Here is a 25,593-nt window from a genome sequence, read left to right as displayed (position 1 = left end):
TAGTGGATTCAGAATATATATTTCCCCTTCCCAGATAACGACCAAAATCCAATGCATACTATTTTCATAAAAAAACAAAGACAGATAGGACACATCACATAGAAATTTCTACTGTACTATCCATGTTTTTAATTTTCAGTATTACAATAAGTACTTACTTCTGATTATGCAGAAGAAAGAATAGGCGATCTGGGTTACCCTCTCTCAACCGGTTTAAAATGTATGCTTCAAAATCAGCATTCACGTGATATGTGGATCCGGGGTCAATAAAAGCAAATGTCTCCGCCAGTTCTGGTATTTCACTAATCTCAGAATGCAAGTGCCTATCGAAAGAGTGCTGATGTTAAAATGCAAGTTCTGGAAAATTACAAACATTAAAAAAAATGATCATTAAAAAGAAAAAAAAGGTAACTTACGCCATGTAACTTGCAACTACTGCTTGGCCCAACATTTCAAACTCCAATAAAGACACAACATTCTCATGCAATAAATAAATTGTTTTTTCATGTCCAAACACATTCGGCTCACATCGAACCTGGATACTGACCCCGGTAGTTTTCATCCAAGTTGTTGCATGTTTATACAACAGCTTAAAGCCCTTTGGCACTTTCGCACCTGGCTTTGCTTGAAGAAATTGTGCCTTCAAATCCTGCAACCCGTCATTCTTTGTTACATTACAAATAACAAGAAAAATTACAAATAACAAGAAAAATTACAAATAAGGAGAATATATAGCTAGACTCCTATAACTTTTTGACCCATATACCCTCAACATTTTCTCTTCTATTACAAACACTTGCATCATCAATTTTAGCAGGGTCACATGTAGGGATATTAGAACAGAATGGGGGAGGGTTCCAGGAGGTGTCTTCAGGAGCATCTTCATTGTAAACATCATGATAGTCTCGAGTTGTCGCCGATAACACAACGGACCAATTAGCATCAACTGGATCCTCAATATAAAATACTTGGTTGACTTGGTCAACAGAGACATATTTGTCCTTTTTGTGAACTGGTCGATTGAAGTTGACAAGGGTGAAACCAAGATCATCGGACTTGACACCTTTGTTACTTGCTGCCCATGTACATAAAAACAGAGGGGCCTTGAATGCGTGGTAGTCTAATTCCCATATTTCCCTGATCACCCCATAAAATTTTAAATCACTCTCTATAGGATTCATGTCCTTAGCACTAGAGACTTGGACTGTCCTTGCAACTAATGACACACCACTATTCTGAACTACCCTTGCATTATCTCGATCCTTTGTGTGGTATCGGACCCCTTCAACAGCATAACTTTCGTAAGTCAAAACTGAAAATGAAGGTTTCCCAGCAAACCATCTTATAGTTTCAGATACGGCTTCCGCATTCTCCCTCATTTCTGTACTGACCTACATATAATTTATTGATGCATATAAGTGGCTACAAATTTAAAAACACGACATATAAAAATAAAAAAGAAGGAAAAATAATGTAAACCAACTTTTTGTTCAAACCAATCGGCAAATTGTCGATTGTGCTCTCCCAATAGCCACTGTACACTCTTCTTTTTCCCTCGATAAATCTCTTCCAAATATTTTTTATGCAACCTGAAATTACTTACATCAAATTCGACTAAACTATACCAAATACAACTTTAACAATTATATGTATACTTTTTATGTTTTACTTACATAACATATGGTTCCACTTCCGAATTATTACGAAGAACTGAAAGATGAGCCTCATCTCGTTCTTTTTCCGCAACTGACTTCATAGTCACACCACCGATTGGACCGGAAATTTTTTCTTCATCTTTCGGAAGACCGGTTGTTCTACTACTCTCGCTATAGAACTCACTGCAAAATTCTATTGACTCTTCTTTGAGGTAACCTTCAGCTATAGAACCTTCTGGATATAATCGGTTTCTTACATAACTCTTCAATATTTTATTAAAGCGTTCAAATGGAAACATCCATCTATAAAAAACCGGTCCACATAATCGCAGTTCCCTTACTAGGTGGACCATAAGATGTATCATAACATCAAAAAATGACGGAGGGAATATCTTCTCTAACTCACACAGGGTCAATATCACATCTGCTTGTAATTTATTCAACTTTGACACATCTACAACTTTGTTGCACAGAGAGTTGAAGAAAAAACACAATCTTATGATACTAACCCTAACATTTTTCGGAAGCACTGAACGAATGCAAACAGGTAGTAGTTGTTGGAGAAGGATATGGCAGTCATGGGACTTTAAACCATACAACTTCATATCAATCATCGATACACAATTTCTTATATTTGAAGCATGTCCGTATGGAAGTTTCATGTCGTACAATGATGCCAATATTATTTGTTTTTCTTTCCGGGAGAGAGTATAAGGGGCAGGAGGTAGGTATGTTCTTTTCTCACCTACTTCTGGAGCTAAATCAGGCCGTATTCCCATGTCAACCAAATCAAGACGCGAGGCAAGGCTGTCTTTACTCTTGAATTTCATGTGTAGAAGTGTCCCAATTATATTATCACACACGTTCTTTTCGACGTGCATGACATCTAAATAATGTCGAACATGGTGAAACTTCCAATACTCTAACTCAAAAAAAACTGACTGTTTTTTCCATGGAGACTCCACCTTTTTTGGCTTCCCCCCCTTTCCAAAACTGAACCTAAGTTGCTGTTGTTGCCCCAACACTTCCTCTCCGCTAAGTGGTTCAGGTGCACAACCAAATTCTTGTTCTCCATTAAAAGCTGTCCTTTGTCTCCTATACGGATGATAAAGATCTAAATACCGACGATGTCCTTGGTAGCTCATTTTTCTACTACGACTTAGATATTTAGCCACGGTCTGATCACCGCATACTGGACATGCCCTATAACCCTTATTAACGTACCCCGACAAATTTCCATATCCCGGAAAGTCATTTATTGTCCACATCAAGATTGCCTTTAGAGTGAAAAAGGATTTGGTATGGGCATCGTACACGTTTGGTTCACCTTCCTCCCACAATTTTTTTAAATCGTCGATCAGTGGCTGGAGATATACGTCAATATCATTACCAGGCTCTTGTGGGCCTGAAATTAATGTTGTTAACATCATAAACTTCCTCTTCATGCATAACCATGGAGGAAGATTATATGTTACTAACATAACTGGCCAGCAGCTGTACCGATTATTTAATCCATTGTTGTGTGGATTTATACCATCGGCCGCTAATCCTAAACGTATATTTCTTGCCTCGCTACCAAACTCAGGCCACCTACAATCTACATTTCTCCAAGAAGGAGAATCAGAGGGGTGACGCATCTTTCCATCTTTGGATCGATTATTTGCATGCCAACTCATTAATTCAGCAGTAGATGAAGATTTAAACATTCTTTTAAATCTGGGGATTATCGGAAAATACCACATAACCTTAGCTGGCACATTTACCCTAACTTGACCATCTTTCCCAACTTTCCAGCGAGAGAGATGGCATTTGGGACACTCGGAAGAAGACTCGAGAATTGGACCCCTGTATAATACGCAGTCATTTGGACAAGCGTGGAATTTAATATACTCGAGGCCTAAATCAGTCAATGTTTTCTTGGCTTCATACATATTAGACGGAAGCAGATTATCTTTAGGAAGAATTGATCCAATTGATTGAAGCAGATCAGTAAAAGCTTTATCGGAAACTCCAAACCTAGCCTTCCAATTATGTAATTTTAAGACCGACTCCAGTTTAGTACACTCACTTCCCTCAAACAGAGGTTGTTCTGCATCGGCAACAAACCTCTTAAAGTTATCTGACTCTTTATCGCAATCTTCCCTACTATAGGCTGCTTCACACACGTTAAATGTTTCTGAAATTGGTATGGGCTTCGAGGGAGGACAAGTACTACCAACAGATGACCTAGTACTATTATCATGGTTTTCTCCATGCCAAATCCAATCAGAATATCCTAAACTAAACCCTGATTCATAAAGATGACCTCTGATTATATTCACAGAAAACTTTTTGAAGTTAGAGCAGTGTGCACAAGGACAAGGAATTTTCTTGGGGTTTTTAGCATTTTCCTCGGCAAATATCAAGAAGTTTTCAACACCAATTTCATACTCTAGAGAATCCCTATCGGCTTTTATCCAAGACCTATCCATTTAAAACCACCTGGTATGTCACTAAAAAATTCAGTATAAGGCTTATATTTATTTTATAAGCCTAATATTTATTTTAGAAGTCTAACTTGATTTTAAGTATGACATCCACACATAGGGCAGACTATAAACGACATAAGAAAACTGAGAATTCATATTATACATAATGCATATTATACATTTTAATGTTATATATTTTATTATAATATGATATGAATCGATTTGTAATGCATTACGTAATTCATATTATACATTTAATTATAGTACTAGTACTATATATTAACTAGTCATTCGGTACTTAATGTATAATCACTATATAATTAACCATAGTATAATAGTCAGATCACGGATGCAGATTATCAAATTATAAATGTACTATTTTCAACTAAACACTTGCATACACAATCACTAAATTAACCACACACTTGCATCCAAAATTCAGAACACGACTACATTTAAATATAACATACTAATACCAAAATGAATTCTCCTGCACATAATTGCAAATAAAACAAAACTGAGATTTCATATAATACATAATGCATATTATACACAACACATAGATCAACATAAGAACCAACTGCATAGCACATAGACAAAAAACACACTATCAAAACTAACAAAACAAATCAAATGTATAAGCGTACAAAACAGAGTTGGAGAAGAAAACTCACCGAAGATCGAAAAATCAAACAACACTAATGTCCTGCAAAAACAAATCACAACATTACAAACAAATGAAAACCTAATTTACAAAAATAAAAAAAATAAACAAAAATATAAATGTACAACTAAAAAATCCAAATTACCTAAAGCTTTAAATCTTTTTCTCAGATTAGGTCCTGTATACAACAAGAAGAAAAGTATTAGCAACAAGATTTGACACTAAATTAATAAAAAAAATAAGGGTTTCGAATTAGAAAAAACCCCAATTTACAAAATTAGGGTTTTGAATTCAAAAATCCTCAACTTTTAAAACTGGTCTTCATGCAGAGAAGACCAGTTCGATTCAAGAAGATACAACACTTACCGAAGTAGAGAGGTTAAACGAAAGAGGCTTAACGGAGAGATTCAGAGCGGAGAGAGGTTCAGAGAGAGAGAGAGAGAGAGAGGTTCCAGAGACAGGTTCGAGAGAGAGAGAGAGGTTCGAGAGAGAGAGAGGTTCGAGAGATTATGATGGTGAGATGATGGCCGGAGTTCAGAGAGATTGTGAGGGGAGAGAGGTGAGAGAGAGAGAGGGGTTCGAGAGAGAGAGACAGGTTTGAGAGAGAGAGAGAGTTTTCTGTTTTTTAGTTTTTAGTTTTTTTGTTTTGATTTTGTGTCTGAAGATTGATTTTTGGGGGGAACCAAAATTTGGTTAAGGGGGGAGAATTTTGGGATTGGGGGAATGTAGAACTAAACTGAATGAAATTTCACTAACGGGGGAAGAAATGGTGGGCGCGAATTTTGTTTTTTTTTTTTGGTGAATTTTAGACATCGGTTTAATTATAACCGATGTCTACAAAGAACAAAGACATCACAAAAACACGGGGTGATGTCAATACTCTTTTTAACATCAGTGGCAAAGTTAACCGATGTCTAATGTGTGATGTCTATTGACATTATTCTTGTAGTGAAACCCACGGTGATGCATTTAAACGCAGTAAAGCGAATTTGCCGATACTTGAAGGGTACCTTGCACTATGGATTGGTCTATACAAAAGGTAAGGGGAATTATTTACTGTCTGGCTTTTCTGATAGTGATCTTGCTGGTAGTATCGAGGATCGAAAAAGCACGGGTGGAATGGCGTTCTATCTTGACGAGAGCTTGATTACATGGGTTTCTCAGAAACAAAGATGTGTAGCATTATCCTCATGTGAAGCAGAGTTTATGGCTGCTACCACTGCTGCTTGCCAAGGTATATGGCTCCAAAGAGTGCTGAGTCAGATCATGAATATCAAGGCTGGTCCAGTTGTACTCTATATTGACAACAAATCAGCTATAGATCTTGCGAAAAATCCTGTTTTTCATGGTAGAAGCAAGCACATTGATGTGCGTTATCACTTCATAAGAGATTGTGTCGAGCAGGGATTAATAGTGATTAAACACATCAGGACCAGTGAACAACGTGCCGACATATTGACAAAAGCCCTGTCTGCTGCAAAGTTTGAACAGATGCGAAGTTTGCTTGGAGTCAAGAATCTGGAACGTGTTTAAAATTAAGGGGGAGCATGTTGGAGTTAATTTTAAACAATTTATTTATTTATTTGCAGAGTTTTATTATGTTTGAATAAATCAATGTGTACGTTATAGTAGTCATAGGTGGTTAGGAGAATGTGGAGTTATATTAGGATCATGTCCTGGTTTGAAGGAGTTTAGTTGATAGGTGTTTCTATTTAATAACCTCTGTAATCTTTTATTCAAATAAGTAATCCCAGTTGCAGTTTCAAGCATATATTACCATTCTGTATCTTAGCATATCAGTTTAGTTCTTACAATAGCAACACACATTTGTAGTTTCAATTTTGTTGGCTACGTATTACACCATAATCTACGCTAGTGCGTAGGGGGTGTAAATTATGGGCTTTCGAGACACAATTTGAGGCTTATGAGTCCCTCAAGATTTCTCGTGTGTGTGACGTATGGACACGAATGTAGCAAAAAATTGGTCCAAATAATCACTCACTAGTTTTGTTAAATTTAATTTTTAATGGGCTTGGGCTTATAAATATTTAATTCTATTTTGATTTGAATTATTATAATCGATTTCGAATAACATTAATTCGATTCAGTTACAGATTAGTTGAATTAATTAATGCATTTTAATTAATTGCAAAAAGTAGAACACAAGTTATTCAGAGTCTACACTGCAAGAAAAAGTTATATAGATATCACACATTAGACATCGGTTGTTCATAACAATGATATTAAAAGATGTAGCAACATCACCCCGTGCTAATCTGATGTCTTTGTTATTTGAAGACATCGATTATTTAACAATTAGTGTATAAAACAACCTAAAATAAGTAATGCGCGCTTGCCCTCTTTTTTCCCTTTTAGTCAAAATTTGCCCTATTATTACCAAATTTTTCTTCTCCTAGGCCAATTAGTTTTCCCTTTTTATCCACAAATGTTTCATAGAAAACCATTAAAAAACTAAATTTTAAACACCAATATCTCTTTTGCTCCCACACGCCTCTCACCATCTCCGTATCGACTATCACCGTTCTCTATATCCTCTCTCATGCCCTGAACTCTTCATCTCTATATTATAGATATAGGGTTGAGTATATGATACAGTCGCTCATCACAAACCCTATTATCTATTATTTACACTTTTCTTTCACCATTATTCATAGTTTTAATTCTATTTAACCTCGTTGAGAGCGACAATCGTTCGCCACCTTCACTGTGATTCATTTTATTCTGCGAAGCTGTTCGCACAAATAAGGTGAGGGCTTATGAACTTTAAGGAGAAAGTTCAGAACTGGATTCGAATTCAATATTCATTGTATTTCGAGTACTCTTTTTTTTTTATCATTTCTTCGTTACACCTGTTTCTCATTATAACTTATATACGCACGCACTTTATATTTGATTTTTTTCACAAATCGTGTAACAATCCTATAATTATTGTGTTTGCTTGGTTGTTTGAGTGACAGGTTTATGGAGAATCAGAATGTGAACAACACGATTAACACGACGGCTGATCCCAATCCACAAGTTGTAGTACCTGATGGGGATAAGCAGTATACGCCTAACCCTAACACACAGAATATATTATCTGATATGGATCAGATGCATATTGTACATGTTCCTTCGGGGAATGTGCTTATGGGACACACTATCGTTGAATAGTTTAGTGTGCTATTTAGACAGACAATGACATGATTTTTTTCTCCGATAGTACATGCGATGTCTATTTTTACTACAACATATATGGCATGTTTGTAACACAAAAATGGTGTTGTTGAAGGTAAGAAAGTGTTGTTGTAAATTAAAAAAGGGCTATGGTAACACTTTTTCGAAATAACAGTTCATAAATAATGTGGGCGCTACCATAGGGGTTTATGATTACACTTTTGAGTTTTAAGTTACATTAATAAAAGTATATAATCATAAAGGGTCTAATAACTACACTTTTCCAGTTTTTGTAACATCAGTAATATTGTAACCATAGACCTAGGTTGTGTTCTCTTAATCTAAGAAAGAAAAGAAGATTACTTCTTTTCTTTTCTCTCCCGAAAGCCCAAAAGTAGGAATAAATTTTTGGAAACAAAAATAGAGGAAACTTATTTTTCAACCTTCAGATTTTTTTTCTTTTTTTTATGAAAAAATATTCCAGAAAAAACTAAGGAAATTAATTTTTTTCTACTTCTTTTCTTTTCTTTCTAAAAGATTTTTACGAACACAATGTAATAGTCACACCACTATATTTGTTGTTACATCATATTTGTGTTACCAAGAGTCCTATGGTAACTCCATTTACATCTACTAAAACACCAAACACTACACCGAAATTGCTCATATGTTACTTTTTTTAATGTAACAATAGGATAAAAAAGTGTTATATTAAGCTTGTTTTCAAAAAATAGAACAAAACAAAATGTTGCACCCGTGGGGATTAGATTTGATCCATAGTACATTATTTTTTTACCATCAACTACAACAGCAAATATCAATGTATTTAGGAAAACTGCAACACAATAAGTCTATTATACAAAATCAAATAGTGTTGCATAAACAATAAACAAACACATCAGCCGTGAGTCTTGAAATGCCACATCATCCGTAGGTCCGACAACAAACCACATTACACTTGGGGTCACCCACCACCATATAGGACTTCATATTTAGGACTTCACACGTAAGCATCTGGGTCCCATAACTGCCACATCATTAGTATGGGGCCCATAGATGGGTTCCATATATATTCGGAATAATAGAATGACGTGGCAGGTATGAGCCCACCTTGTGTCATATCATCGGCGGGTCCCACTGATGTGCCACGTAAGTAATGGGCCCACAACTTCGACATTATATGTGGGACCCCGACAGCCACATCAGCAGTGACTCTCACATTGGCAGGTCATCAATCAGGCCACAGTCTGATGCAAACACTAAAATTCTAGTTGAGGCAACATCATATATTATGTAATACAATAATACTTTTGCAAATTCAATATTAAAAATTATAAATGCAACACTTTTAATAAAAAAAATACAATAATAGAATTAACCCCTGCATTTACAAAAAAAAGCCTTAAGTTTGTATTAATAACTCAGTTAACTTTAGATAATAGTTTACTTTTTGATCGTTAAGCTCTTTAAGAAAATAGTTGCAAGACACCAAAGCCGATTTGTGATTAAATGCTAGACTTTTAATATTTCGAATTCATGGTGCCACCTTTAGTTCAAAATTAATTTGAAATATAAGATATCATATTTTAATAATAAAATTATAAAAGCAATTATCTGTAACTATTTTTTTTTGTAATTGTTGAGATTAACTTTAAGATTTTTTCAATAAATATGGGTAGCATAGGAATATTTGTGATGGATGTGAATATATAGATTTTGCTAGTACCCGTCAAATATAACTTATCTTTTTAATAAAGTTAAATATCCTCTTTAACTATCACGTAATTTTATAAAACTGTTTAAAATTTTTATTGAATAATCAGTTACGAGAATAATCTTGTTTGAAATTATTATTGAATATTGAGTTATAAGAATAATCTAAAAAATCTTATAAAATCTGCCATGTGTATGGATGTTTGCAAATGAAACTGCCCCTTTACGTTCCCATATCCTATATTTCCTACCCTTGGTTAGCCTAGAACATTAATACATATTTGATTAATTAGGTGCACTGAAAATTATATTAAACATGACATCAGTACATTCTAGAACCTTCATAAAGGATTTTTACTTATTGGGATTTTGACTCGTTTATTATCACATAAATTTATATAATTGTTAAATTTTGAATCAAATATTCATTTAATATAATAATGCTAAAAATCTTATGAAATCGAAAATAAATATATAAATTTGCAAGTGAAACATTTCTCGTCTATCTATAAATTATTTACCACATATCCTCAATTTTCATCCACTACAAAACTCAAAACCACCCCCTATTTGTTGTCATGAAATTATAAAGAGATAGAACTTTATATAAACAAAGATGTATATATCTTTGCTCAGATGACAACAAAATAACTTTTTATAAATTATGTATAGTGTTTATAAATAAGGAAAAAAACACTTTTTATGTTTGTCTCCGTTTGATCAAAATATTTTTACTTGATCACCAGGATTTCTAAAACCTTAATGGCATTTTCTTTTTCTTTTTTGTAGGAACTCTTCATTTACTCGAAATTTTCTAAACAATGAAGAAAATGCTCCAATACTCTCTTAACCTTGCTTAAATTAAACAGTAATTACTTCTCAATTTTTTTTAATGTTGAGTATATACATATAGAATGACTTAATATACATTTATTACTATTACATAAGTTTCTTCTTTGTGGTTTTCTAGTCTTTACTACACATCTATATTGTGCCTTTATTGGCATATAATACTATTTTTTTATCAAAATGTATATGGACAGATTTTCAAGATTCTTAGTATATGTATATAAATACATATCAACTTTAGCGGTGATCATATTTTTTAATTACTTATATGTGTTTGTTTAATGTTTAACAATATAGGTCCCATTATTGAGGTTACAACAATATCCCATGAAATTTCAATTTCTACAACAAGGAAGGAGAGAGGTACATAATATGCCCTCAAGTTAGTTAAGTCCATCACCATCACACAAGGGCTCTTGGAGATCATGATCAACAAGCATTAATCCAGAAAACAGGGTGAAAAGAAAAAGAAATTAAGCTATTCTAGGTATTACGTGAAGTATGCTGTTAGAGCATTTATTTATATATGTTTATAAGATTTTATTCTCATGTTTATAGTAATTTATAAATAATTGAATATTACTAACTAGAGTTTAATACTTTATGACAGGAAATAAAGATTTTCTAAAGTGAGAACGAATGAGAAAATTCGGATTTATTGCGGTACATCCAAATATAACAATGTTTCACCCATAACTCAAGTTCTAAAATATTACTTCCATTTTCTTGGAAATCATTAAAACTCTTTATTTTATTAGGGTTTAGAGATATTATAGAGAAGAATTGTAATATATTGTATTATAGAATAGAATATAATTAGATAGTCGTACTCTTGAGGGGCACTTGGAGAATATAAAAAGCCGCGAAGAGATTCGTCCGGATTTCGAAGTAAATTATAAAGTTGTATTTTTTACAATGTTAATGTATGTTTGTTTTATCATCTCATGACTAGCTAATCCGTTTATCCAAGGGTAATGTAATTTTTATGCTTGTTGTGTTTGTTTAGTTGTAATATGTTTTTATTATGATGGCTCATATGTCATTGAGAGCTTAACCCAATCAAGGGAATCGCGAACATTTTCATTATACTTGTAAAATAACGAATCAGGAGTAGTGAACCTTTAGTTGTGTCCATAGGAATTATAACGGTAACATCCCACATTGATAGATATAAAAGTAGTAGGTTATGTCTGTTATATATTCGACCCGGGGCTTTGATGTTAAAAATGGTATAAGAGCTCTACCATCCGGAATTGCAGAGGCATTACCCAGGTTCCGTATGTCTGTCTGTGCGGGTAAGAAGAAGAATTTAACCTGATCCAAAAAGAGGTGGTATTTGTAATATCCTTTATAGATTCAAGTAAAAAAACTAATGTGTACCAAATTGAAAACTTTTTCGGACTGGCCTAGGTGGAGTGTCGGGTCTGGTATGCATTGAGTTGTCGATTTGGATGTTAGAAAAGGAGAAGAATTGTAATTTTTATAAATGATTTGATAGACATGTATTAAGTATTAGATCGGGAGATGATATGAGAGTTGTGACACTCATAATTCTTGTCGTTTAATAGTCTATAGTCGAGCTCTCATAGTTGTAAGCACAATAATATACTAGCGTGTAACCCGTGCCATGCACAGCGTGATTATAATATAATATTATTATTTATATAATAAATTTTGTAAAAATAAAAAAAGATAAAACATAATTAAATAAAATATAATAACTATGTAGTATTGAAATTAATAATACATATATTTTTTATATTATATTTTTTATATTATACTTTTGACGGATATTTAAAATATTAAGATTTAGAATATTATTCATAATGAATGTAACGATTGTCATATATTTATTTTAAAATTTAATAATATCATCACTTGTCAATACTATATTATTAAAATCAAAAGATATTAAAAATGTCATTTAACTACTCTTGTTTTTATATGTACACTATTAATTCTTTATTTTAAAACAAAAATTTTAGTGTACAAAACAAAATTCAAATTTTTTTTTACTTCAAAAATATCATTTTTTTAGTTATCGGCGCTTTTAAGTATAAAAATTTTTATTTCAATATAAGGAATCCTATTTCATGCTGGTCTATCTAAAATCGTAAAAGAATGTATGTTTTATGTTTTTACCAATTTCAGGTATTTTTAATTTAATTTTTAAATAAAGTATTTATGACCATATGATGTGTATTAAGTATTAAGAATTAATTGATTGTGATATTATTTGGTCTCCGATTCGGAGAGAATTATAATTTGAATTCATTTTAGAAGAGTCAGAAATATATGTTTTTCTTATTTTTAATATTAATAATATTTTTGAAAGTCTTGTTAACTATATTTTAGGAAGGTATTAGGCAAACAGCCCATCACAATGACCCACCTAACCAATGGCAAGGGTTGGTTCCTAGCGAGATGAAATTTTATAGGCCCATTAAAATCCTATATATGATTCCAGCCAGCAATATATTAGACCAGTTAAATATTTGAGAAGGCCACTTATAAAGCCACTTGGATTTTCAGCAATTACATAATAATATTAAAACTAAATGGGCCATTATCTCGAAAAAGTAAGGGAGTCCATTTCCATATTTAATGTTGTAAACAAAGTAGGAAAAAAACACACTGACACGTTCTTCGGCTACACTACTGCAAACAAAAAAAGAGGTATTTTTATGAGGTCATCAATCATCCTAGAATCCACTTTTGCTCTTTAACTATGTAACTTATTTATTTATTTATTTGATAAGTTGGGTTGATTGATTTATTTTGTTCCTTTTTTTGAAGTTATGAAGTTTTCTTTTTATTTATAATTAAATCTAATGCAAGTGATTGAATGTGAGTACCAATATATGGTTGAATTAAATATGTGTATGCTTTAATTTTAATGCACTTAATGAGTGTTAGGTCAAATATTTATTTATATTGTGAGTAAATTTTGCTTTATTTTTTCAGCTTAAATTAATACTTTATTACCTATTTTTCTTGAACTCTTTACTTTACTTTACATGTATATGCTAGTTTGCTCCCTTATCTTTATATAGGATTGATAAATAAAAAATTTGCACTAGCCGAGTAGGTTTAGAATATCATGGGTCCGCCTTCAATCATAGTCTATAGCCTATTAGCCTTAATGTAGCATATAACATATGTGATGTATGGTTGAATTTTATTACTTATTATCATATTATTATTATTATTATTATTATATTTAATTTTTATTATAAAAGATAATTATGAAATAAAATAATTAATTTTTTGAAATTATGATATTATTTTTAATATAAATTATTTTATATTATTTTGTTCAAATTTATTTCATAATTTATCCAAATATGTTTTTGATATAATTAAATGGCTAATAAAGTAGGTTTTCAACAGCGAGTGATGTGACAACGACGTGCAAGTGTGCTGAGTGTGGGAACTTTGGCTAAACCATCTCTCCAAGGATTGTGAAAGGACTAATGGATGTATAGCTTGTCTATATAAATTTTTTTAAATTAATTATATATATTTTTAGTCTGCACAATGAACTAAAAGTGATTTTTGTTGAGAAGGAGGGCATACATTGAGTCATGGTACTTTGTAGCGTAGAATTTTATTTTTATTTTTTAATGAAAAATGCAGTTTTTTTGGAAAGTGTTAACCAATCAACCAAATAGAACTATATTTTACTTATAATAGTATAGTATAGTATAGATAGATTGATATTAGATTTTTAAATATTTTTTTTAATTTTTTTGATTTATTAAATATATTTTTATATTATAATTCGAATTACTAAAATTAATTTTGAACGTGTTTAGTTTCCTACAAAAAAGATAAGAAAGAGTACGAGTGCAATTAGATATTAAGTTGGATAAGAATTCATACAATTTGTAGTTATATTAGATACTTGATTTTTTTTAAACTTTATTTTGGAAGGTGTTAGTGTACTTTTTACGAATGTGTTAATCAATCGATGAAACGAAATCATGTTTCGTTTATAATGGTATATTATAGATTTTGGGAGACGAATTAGAAGAATTTTTTTTAACAGAGAAGAAACACAAATTAGACATTCATCTCATTGAAAACTCTAATTTTATAAATTTTATCTCATATTTATTGTTCAATTTTTATTTGTTTAATAGATTAAGAAGTTTATAATCACACAAAACACAAAACTATTTCTCCACGCACTTTGTTAGATGTAAAAAAATTGAAATTGGTGTTGATGTACTCTAAAGCATATATCTAATATATGCATGAACTTGGTTGTGTCCATAGTTGGTTATATTTTAAATATAAAAAATCTGCCATAGGTATTCTTTAGGGGTTAAATATATGGTGTCATCATAACATAACAGGTGTTAATACACATATTATGACAAACCTGTTCTAATTCTCAATCTTTTTCGAAAATCGTGTCGAATAAGCTCAAGCCTACCGTTCCAAATGTAACCAATTTGTGCAACCACTAGTCGCCACAAGTTCCCAAAATATCATGATTTGCTGGTCCACATGATAGTAGTACTTTGCCTTCTAAACTGAACCGAAGTTCCAATTCTTAGCGATATTGGATCGGGGTGTTACAAACTCCCCCTCTTAAACTCTTGATGTCCCCATCAGGCCAAACAAAGAGCCCATAGGTCCACAAATAGCCCATAAGTCCAAGTCGTACCTCTCTAGCCATTGGGGCCACCTCCGTATCTCTGTCCATTGTAGGATAATACAACCAGCCTCCGACAAATTTATGCTTCAAAATTTCGAGAGGCGGCTTTGATAGCCTATGTGAAAACCCAAATTTCAAGTGTTTTTCAAGAACCATGTCAAGTTATGATTCAGAGTTCAAAATTAGTCCAAGCCTAGTGTACCAAATACATACAACTTGGGTAACCACTAGCCCACCACATGCCCCAACACATCATAATTTGTTGGTACAGATGATAGTAGTATTTTTCCTTATAAACTCAACATAAGTTTCATTTCTTATCCAGGTTGACTAGGGTGTTACATATATATATTAAAGTGTGAAGAAATTAGATTACACATCATTTGTATATGAAAAAAGTTTGAACATTCCTCTTCTTATATACTCTATTTCTATTTCTATACATACACGATTAATAAAATAGTTTTATGCTAGCTAGTTAAGTGTAAACTTGAAAAAGAAGAGGATGCTTGTGTTTTTGTATATAATAAAAATGTTAATATATATACATGTTTATGTGTTTATTTTGATTCTAAATTACATAATTCTAAGTCTATTGGTGATAAATTTAGTGATTCTAGCTGTGCTATTTATAGAGGAGCATTAATTCAAAGTAATGATTGAGAAACTAGGGAACCACACATTAAGGTTTTGGAATATGGAATTGTGTAGCTACACAGAGCAGACCACCTTTTTGTCGACAATTCCTAATATATATCTCAACATAAAAAATCTTTTCTGCCAATTTACCATGTATTTTTTTATGTATGGAAAACATGTATAGGATTCAGGTTTATTCTAGAAAATGATTATTTAAATCATGTGACACATAATTGCAGAAAATAAAATTAGGCTCTTCAAAATTTTTTTTGGTGATAAACCTAAATTAATGAATTTGGGTCTTTTACGGTATTTTATAATTACCAAAAATGGTAGAAAACATAGTTTCATTTTGTTACAATAATTAATGCATAGTAAATACTTAGAGTTCAAATTTTTATATTACTTTCCAAAATTGTAAAGATATAATTAAAATTATTTTACGGAATATGTGAAAAATACTCATGTTTTTAACTTATTTATCAAAATACTATTAATGTTGTATACCTGGGTAGAGAACTTTTTTCAAATTGCATACAGGTTGCAAAAATTGTAGAGGAGGTTACTTGAAGTTGCATATGAGGGTGTAAATATCTATTTTCTCCAATAGGTGTATTTTTGAAAAACCCTCTTAATTTTAATAGTTATATATAAATACATATATTTATGTACATATTGAAAAAAGAAATTAATCTATTTTAACTATATTTACTATGTACATTAAAATGTGTATACAAGTTGAACAACTAATAGTAACATGTTGTGTATATATTCTTTCTTAATATGATTTATTTTTAAATAAAAGTAGAGTGCAATCTAATTCCAAAAAGGAAATAACATGATTCATGATAGGTTAAAAGGGATGAGTGTTGTTACCATATTTTTTACTTTTATTTCCAAATACATTTATAGATGCGTTTCAGTTTTTCCTTGTCTTGGAAATTTTATCATCTAAGTACATTTAGTTCAGAGACGTTTTGAACAAAGATAATATCAAAATAATTATGTGGGTTTTTTATGGTTTTGAAATAATAATCCTTCAACAACTTAAAAATGAGTATGTGTGTTTTCATAGTTTTATATCAAAATCTTATCCTCACTTGTCATAACTTCAGAAACAAACATACACCTGGTGTTTAACATTTCAGATGTAAAAAATTTAGCTCATGGTTTGATGGTCCAAGTAGACACTGTAATTTGAGTATTATTATAGTCTATACATGTTAATCATTTTGTTATATTTTCAACTATCATGCATAAAATCATGTGTTGGAATTTGGTGTAACATATCACAACCTAATAAATCACTATGCATATATATGAGCTTTTATTCAATATTTAAGAATATGTTTAACTCATATAACTAGAGTATCCATATCAATTAGGGTGTTAAGTGATCATTTACAATGGACGGCCACTTTGTTGTTTCTAATATATTTATTCCCCTCCATTTAGTTCTCTATCGCACCCATTATACATTGTAATATATGTGAATTTTAATAATAATAATAATAATAATAATAATAATAATAATAATAATAATAATAATAATAATAATAATAATAATAATAATAATAATTAGAAAAAAAAGGATTAGAATAGAGATAGAATTTAGACTCCTACTTGTATTTGATGATCTGTGGATATATATAAACAAAGACTCGAACCTTGTATTAAAACCATAAACTAAGAGAATATTGAGAGCGGCGAAGTATATCAGAAGGGAAAGAAACAGGTGCGAGAGAGATTAACAAGTGAAATTTTCTACTCTGTCAATATTTAAGGTACTCTTTTTATATCAAATTGTTGGTAACAATGTACATCTTGTAGGATATTAGTTTATTAATATAATGTTTCCGCCTGGTTTGGGTTCTACTGCATCAACAAAGAATTATTTTTAAGATATAATAGTATGTACATGACTTCTCAGTACTTTTCTTTTGTTAAAGTGTGTCAAATTAATGGTTTCCGTCTCCACCCTCCAGGTGAGTTTAAGATGTATTTTAATATTTTATTGATTGTTATTATTATACGGTAATTATTTTAATATTTAGTTTATTGCATAATTACTTATTATTTTGTTTTATTCTTGGGTAGATGTTTTGAAAATTGGTTTCGAAAATTTTATAAACTGACTTAGGTAATCAATAGCATATCTTGTAATTTGCATCATAATATATGTAAACTATATGTGTATTTTGAGTTCCAAAAGCTATGTAAATTTATTATATAGTAAAATTATGAACTTATGTTCTATTTTTACTTTTGCTTTGTTTTGACTTGACTTGTGTTAGTTAATTAATAAAGTAACATGTGTGTTAGGAGATTAGATGATCAGGTAGTCCAGAGACTCCAAAATCTTTGCCCGGAGGGTTATCCATGTTTTGGAGTGTGATTGTTAGTTTGGTTTTTTTTTAACATAATTAATGTCCTGGCTTGATAATAAACTAGTATATATACATTCACCTGGATTCAGTTAACTTGATAAATTAATAAATATTTACATTATGGCTGTAGTGACATGTAGTTATGTTCACGAGGCAAGTAGTATGATTAATAATTTTGTAAATAAATTATGAGTAATACTGATTAATTAATAAATGAATATATAAAATGTATATTAATTGTAAATTATAATTTTATATTTAGATCACGGGTCGGGGTTTTAGCAGATCATTTACGGATTTTGATATTATTTTAGTTGCGACATTCGAGGTACGGATTATGTCCCCTTTTTATTCAGCACTCCTCTTCTTAGAAATTTAATATCTCCGCTTTGTTGAATTTCATATTTTATCCGCTCCATTAAAATTGTTTGGATATTTTGACTTCTGAAAATTGTTTTAAAAATTGATTTGGAAAATTATAAATATCTGTTTATGCGATTTATCAAATTTACTTATGACACCCTCTGTTTTGGAAATCTGAATTATTTGTCTCAAGTGATTTTAAAATTTGCGAGAATATTATTTTGAACCCTTAGTGATTTAGGGTATACCGAGTTAACCAGCTGTAGGGGTACTACAGCCATGTCATTGCGGCACCAGTGACATGACACTTCCGTGACAGTGTGATTGGTCACGGCGTATCCTTCTGTTAGCTCTTGGGAGGAGCTTTTGCGCATTTGATATTTGTTCAGGATACGTGGGTGCACCCAGATTTTGATTTGTGATTTGATTTATGGTGACGTTGTATATGCCGTATACGTTATCCATTTTGTTGCACGCATTAGGTACCCTATGATGTGTGTATTTGTATTTGTTCTGATCTCGGTATGAAATATCCTAGCCCCTCGTTGTTTCAGCTTTACTTATTTTTAAAACTGTTCTTTTATTATAAATTGCTGATTGTTTATTTCTGATCTCTTTGTTTTATAAATTGCATTCCAAATCCGTACTGGGTGTTTGGCTCATGCCGTATTCTTTTTCTGACAGGGGCTTAGGGGGATCGGGGGCTGTGCGATGGAGAGCTACCCTTTTTCTTGATTAGGATTTCAGACTTTATCAGTATTTAGACTTAATTATTTATTTAGAGAATTCAGAATTTATATTATTGTTTTAAACAGTTTGGAGATTTAATATTATTCTGACGATTTTAGACTGTTTAATTTTTTTTATTTTAAGATATATTAGTGCTCTGTTTGCAGGTTTATGGATTATAAGTAATATTTCCCTTCTATTTTAAGAAGGGGGTGTTACAGAGATGGTATCAGAGCTTAGGTTCTTTCTTGTAGAAAACCTACTTAGGTTGACCTGTGAGTTTGGGTAGACGATAGGATGGGTGTTCCATTTAATTTCGTTTCATTATGCTCTTTATCGTTTCATTCTGTTTCATCATTTTGAAATCTGTTTGTAATTGCTTCATCATATTTATTCTCGTAATCTTCATTCGTTCGCTATCTTATGTTGTAGATGCCCCCTAGACGTGATCATTTTCATATTGACCCCGCTCAGCTTACTGAGATGATAGGGCAAGCAGTGGCTCAGGCTGTACAGCAGGCTTTGGCAAACTAAGGAAATCAGAATGGACAAGGAAATCAGAATGGCGATGGAAACCAGAATGGACAAGGAAATCAGAATGGCAATGGGAATCAGAATCAGAATGGTCAGGGCCATCAGCTGGAGCCGTTTGTATGGTTGGAGAGGGTTGTGAAGTAGAAACCAGACTCTTTTAGTGCAGCATCGACTCCCATTGATGCTGAAAATTGGATTGTTCATCTCGAGAAGAGTTTTGATGCACTGGGTTGTGATGAGATTCAGAAGGTCAGGTTAGCTGTGCATAAGTTGGAGGGTGATGCTCAGAGATGGTGGAGAGGAGTGAAAGCTACTAGAGGGGAGCAGTATGCTGAGGCTTTGGAATGGCAGGGATTCAAGGAAGTATTCTATGAGCAATACTTTTCTAATGCTGATAGGGAGGCTTATTTGAGGGAGTTTCATTCTATTATGCAGCACCAGGATGAGAGCATTACTGATTATATGGCGAGGTTTATAAGGTTGGCTGGATTTGTTGGGACAGTTGCAGGGACTGCTGCGCAGCAGGCTGATAAATTTAAATGGGGGTTGAAGTCTCATCTGAGGGGTTCCATAATTTCTTTTAAATTTGATAATGTGGCAGAGGCGGCTGATGCAGCAAAGGATGTTGAGAAGGAGCGCATAGATTTCAGGACTTCCAGGTCTAATAGTGGTAGTAAGAGGACTAGGGATGATCAGGGTTTTGCACAGAGTAGACAGTGGTATGGAGGTCAGAATGGTTAATAGGGACAGTGGCACAGACAGAATCAGAATAGGGATGGTCAGTTATTCCACGGCCGGAATCAGTATGTTGGTCAGAATCAGAATCAACAGTTTCAACGACAGAAGCAGCCTAGGCAGTGGCAGAATCGTCAGCAGGGGCAGAGCCGTTACTCAGTATATGGGGGAAACCCCAATATGATTCCAGTGGCTCCTTGTGCTACATGTGGTGGACATCATCCAGGTAGAGCTTGTTATAGACAGACTGGGGCTTGTTTCTTGTGTGGTAGCATGTCCCATAGGGCAAAGGATTGCACAGTGTCACGTAACACTGGTGGAGGAGGAACTGGCGGTGGTAGTGGCAGTCAGCAGAATCTTACAGCCAGAGTGTTTGCATTGACTGCAAATCAAGCAACAGCTAATTCAGGTACCATTTCAGGAACACTTCTTATTGGTAGACGTGATGCTTATGTGTTATTTGATACTGGTTCGACCCATTCTGTTGTGTCTTTATCATTTGTTCGTCATCTAGGCGTTGCACCTTCATTATTATATCCTCATATGTTTATTTCTACCCCGATGGGGAATTCTGTTGTTATTTCTGATGTGTATCGAGAGTGTCCGATAGCTGTTGGAGATAGAAGATGTAAGGTTAACTTGCTTCCCATGGAGATGCATGACTTTGACATTATTTTGGGCATGGACTGGTTGAGTGAACATCGTGCCACAATTGATTGTCAAGGAAAAAGGGTGATCTTTGGGGATGCAAATAAACCAGAATTTGTATACCAAGGGTCTCAGCCGAAGGGGGATGTTAAGTTAATTTTTGCTCTAAAGGCGAGTAAATTGTTGTCTAAGGGCTGTGATGGCTACCTTGCTTTCGTGAAGGATACATCGAAGGATGAACCTCGCATCGAGGATTATCCAATTGTGAGGGAGTATGAAGATGTGTTGCCCGATGAGCTACCAGGTTTGCCACCACATAGAGAGGTGAAGTTTACTATTGAACTTGTTCCAGGTGCCGAGCCTATTTCTAAGGCGCCTTATCGAATGGCACCACTTGAGTTGCAAGAATTGAAGGAGCAGTTACAAGAGTTGTTGGATAGAGGATTTATTAGGCCAAGTGTGTCTCCTTGGGGCATTCCTGTGCTGTTTGTGAAGAAAAAGGATGGTTCCATGAGGTTGTGCATTGACTACAGGGAGTTGAATAAGGTGACTTTCAGAAACAGGTATCCTTTGCCACACATTGATGACTTGTTTGATTAGTTACAAGGGGCGAAGTACTTTTCGAAGATAGATTTGAGATCTGGTTACCATCAGTTACGAGTTAGGGAGGAAGACATTCCGAATACTGCATTTCGCACTCGTTATGGTCATTATGAGTTTCTCGTGATGTCCTTTGGGTTGACGAATGCACCAGCGGTATTTATGGATTTGATGAATCGGGTCTTTCATGATTATCTGGATAAATTCGTGGTGGTCTTCATCGATGATATCTTGGTATACTCTAGGAGCAGAGAGGAGCATGAGGAGCATTTACGTACTGTACTTGAAATTTTGAGGGAGAGGAAGTTGTTTGCGAAATTTTCCAAGTGTGAATTCTGGTTGGAGGAAGTGGCATTCTTGGGGCATGTTGTATCTGGTAGGGGCATTGAGTTGGATCCTGCAAAAGTCGAGGCTATTACTAATTGGCCCAGACCTAGCAATGTGACGGAGGTAAGGAGTTTCTTGGGTTTGGCAGGCTACTACAGGCGTTTTGTGGAAGGTTTCTCTTCCATAGCTTTACCATTGACTCAGCTAATGAGAACGGGAATTAAGTTCGAGTGGAATGATGATCGTGAGAAGAGCTTTCAAGAGTTAAAGAAGAGGTTGGTGTCAGCTCCAATACTTGTGTTGCCATCAGGGAGTGGAGGTTTTCAGGTGTATAGTGATGCTTCTAAGAGAGGATTGGGGTGTGTTCTTATGTAACATGGGAAAGTGATTTCTTACGCTTCTAGGCAGCTTAAACCATATGAGGTGAATTATCCTACCCATGACTTGGAGTTAGCAGCAGTGGTCTTTGCTTTGAAGATCTGGAGACACTATCTTTATGGAGAGACTTGTGACATCTTTACTGATCACAAGAGTCTCAAATACATCTTTACTCAGAAGGAGCTTAACATAAGGCAGCAGAGGTGGCTTGAACTTCTTAAGGATTATGATGCAAATATTCAGTACCATCCGGGGAAGGCGAATGTAGTGGCAGACGCTCTTAGTAGGAAGAACTTGGGGAGTGTTGCATCTCTTATTACTCAGCCGCACCTTATTTCAGATTTGGAGCGCTTGGGTGTTGAGTTGTATGTTAGAGGATCAAGTGGTAGCATTGCAAATTTGAAAGTGGAACCGAATCTTGTTTCAAGGGTTAAGGAAGTTCAGAAGAGTGATACAGGTTTGGAAGCTATTAGATCCGAGGTGGCAGGTGGAAAGCAAACACAATTTTATGTCAATGATGAGGGTGTGATGTGGTTGGGTAGTAAATTGTGCGTGCCCGCAGACCCGACGATTCGTGAGGAAATTTTGAAGGAGGCTCATAGTTCTTCATTTTCTATTCATCCAGGTTCCACCAAGATGTATGGAGATTTGAAGAAGCATTTCTGGTGGAGTGGAATGAAGGGAGATATAGCAGAATTTGTGGGAAAATGTCGTACATGTCAACAAGTGAAGATAGACCATCAGAGGCCTAGTAGATTGTTGCAACAGGTAGATATTCCAGTTTGGAAGTGGGAAAATATTACTATGGATTTTGTAACTCATTTGCCGAGGACTTTCAAGAAGAATGATGTTATATGGGTGGTGGTTGATAGACTCACTAAGTCCGCTCACTTCTTGCCTATCAAAGAGACTACTCCTGTTCATGAGTTGGCAGAGATTTTTCAGCGAGATATTGTTAGACTTTATGGTGTGCCGGTGTCGATAGTTTCTGACAGGGATATGAGATTTACATCGCGTTTTTGGAAGGGATTCAAGCAGGCTTGGGGTACGAGGCTTAATTTTAGTACAGCTTATCATCCGCAGACCGATGGACAGTCAGAGAGGACGATTCAGATATTGGAGGATATGTTGAGGGCTTGCGCGTTAGAGTGGACAGGTGATTGGGACAAGTACCTGTATCTGGTTGAGTTTGCGTACAATAATAGTTAGCACTCGAGTATTGGTATGCCACCATTTGAGGCTCTGTATGGTAGGAGATGTAGGGCACCATCTTGTTGGGATGAGGTTGGTGAGAGAGTCATTGAAGGGCCAGAGTTGGTTAGATTCACTAATGAGAAGGTAGAGAAAGTTAAAGAAAGTTTGAAGGAAGCTCGATCTCGTCAAAAGAGTTACGCGAACCAACATAGGAAGTTTGGGGGATTTGAGCCAGGTGATCATGTGTTCTTGAAGGTATCTCCTTGTAAGGGTGTTAAGCGTTTTGGTATGAAGGGAAAACTTAGTCCGAGATATGTTGGACCTTTTGATGTTATGGAGAAAGTGGGGGAAATGTCTTATAGAATTGCGTTGCCGCCACAACTATCTCATGTACATAATGTATTTCATGTGACAGTTTTGAGGGGCTACAAATATCATCCACTACACGTAGTTCAATATCCATTACATAAGATTAGAGAGGATCTTTCTTGTGAGGAAGAAGCTGAGGCTATCTTAGCTCGAGAGGAGCGAGTTTTGAGGAAGAACATTATTTCGTTTGTGAAAATTTTGTGGCAGAATCATTCGGAGAGAGAGGCTACTTGGGAATTAGAAGAATCTATTCGTGAGAAATATCCGCATTTATTCGATTCAGGTACAAGTTTTTAGTTTCGCTTCCTTTTAAGGGGGTATATATGTAATATATGTAAATTTTAATAATAATAATAATAATAATTATAATAATAATAATAATGATAATAATAATAATAATAATAATAATAATAATAACAACAATAATAATTAGAAAAAAAGGGATTATAATAGAGATAGAATTTAGACTCCTACTTGTATTTAATGATCTGTGGATATATATAAACAAAGACTCGAACCTTGTATTAAAACCCTAAACAAAGAGAATATTGAGAGCGGCGAAGCATAGCAGAAGGGAAAGAAACAGGTGCGAGAGAGATTAACAAGTGAAATTTTCTACTCTGTCAATATTTAAGGTACTCTTTTTATATCAAATTGTTGGTAACAATGTACATCTTGTAGGATATTAGTTTATTAATATAATGTTTCCTCCTGGTTTGGGTTCTACTGCATCAACAAAGAATTATTTTTAAGATATAATAGTATGTACATGACTTCTTAGTACTTTTCTTTTGTTAAAGTGTGTCAAATTAATGGTTTCCGTCTCCACCCTTCAGCTGAGTTTAAGATGTGTTTTAATATTTTATTGATTGTTATTATTATGCGGTAATTATTTTAATATTAAGTTTATTGCATAATTACTTATTATTTTGTTTTATTCTTGGGTAGATGTTTTGAAAATTGGTTTCGAAAATTTTATAAAATGACTTAGGTAATCAATAGCATATCTTGTAATTTGCATCATAATATATGTAAACTATATGTGTATTTTGAGTTCCAAAAGCTATGTAAATTTATTATATAGTAAAATTAAGAACTTATGTTCTATTTTTACTTTTGCTTTGTTTTGACTTGACTTGTGTTAGTTAATTAATAAAGTAACATGTGTGTTAGGAGATTAGATGATCAGGTAGTCGAGAGACTCCAAAATCTTTGCCCGGAGGGTTATCCATGTTTTGGAGTGTGATTGTTAGTTTGGTTTTTTTTAACATAATTAATGTCCTGGCTTGATAATAAACTAGTATATATACATTCACCTGGATTCAGTTAACTTGATAAATTAATAAATATTTACATTATGGCTGTAGTGACATGTAGTTATGTTCACGAGGCAAGTAGTATGATTAATAATTTTGTAAATAAATTATGAGTAGTACTGATTACTTAATAAATGAATATATAAAATGTATATTAATTGTAAATTATAATTTTGTATTTAGAT

The 25,593-nt window shown here is 33.4% G+C and overlaps 2 protein-coding genes across 2 annotated transcripts; one reads left to right on the top strand and one right to left on the bottom strand.

Moving 5' to 3' along the window:
- Positions 1 to 743: 743 nt before the first annotated feature.
- Positions 744 to 4,126, bottom strand: LOC141700105 (uncharacterized). Its single transcript, XM_074503879.1, has 6 exons — positions 4,075 to 4,126; positions 3,190 to 3,807; positions 2,165 to 3,060; positions 1,674 to 1,918; positions 1,484 to 1,589; positions 744 to 1,391 (listed from the first exon to the last, which is right to left on the bottom strand). Exons 1-6 carry the CDS (start codon positions 4,124 to 4,126, stop codon positions 744 to 746), a joined length of 2,565 nt encoding a protein of 854 aa, XP_074359980.1.
- Positions 4,127 to 20,756: 16,630 nt separating this feature from the next.
- On the top strand, positions 20,757 to 23,587 carry LOC141700104 (uncharacterized). Its single transcript, XM_074503878.1, has 3 exons — positions 20,757 to 21,709; positions 22,205 to 22,274; positions 23,525 to 23,587. Exons 1-3 carry the CDS (start codon positions 20,757 to 20,759, stop codon positions 23,585 to 23,587), a joined length of 1,086 nt encoding a protein of 361 aa, XP_074359979.1.
- Positions 23,588 to 25,593: the final 2,006 nt, after the last annotated feature.

The sequence above is a fragment of the Apium graveolens genome, unplaced genomic scaffold, assembly GCF_009905375.1.
Source record: "Apium graveolens cultivar Ventura unplaced genomic scaffold, ASM990537v1 ctg178, whole genome shotgun sequence".
NCBI classification, from domain to species: domain Eukaryota; kingdom Viridiplantae; phylum Streptophyta; class Magnoliopsida; order Apiales; family Apiaceae; genus Apium; species Apium graveolens.
This window is presented reverse-complemented; position numbering and strand designations above follow the sequence as displayed.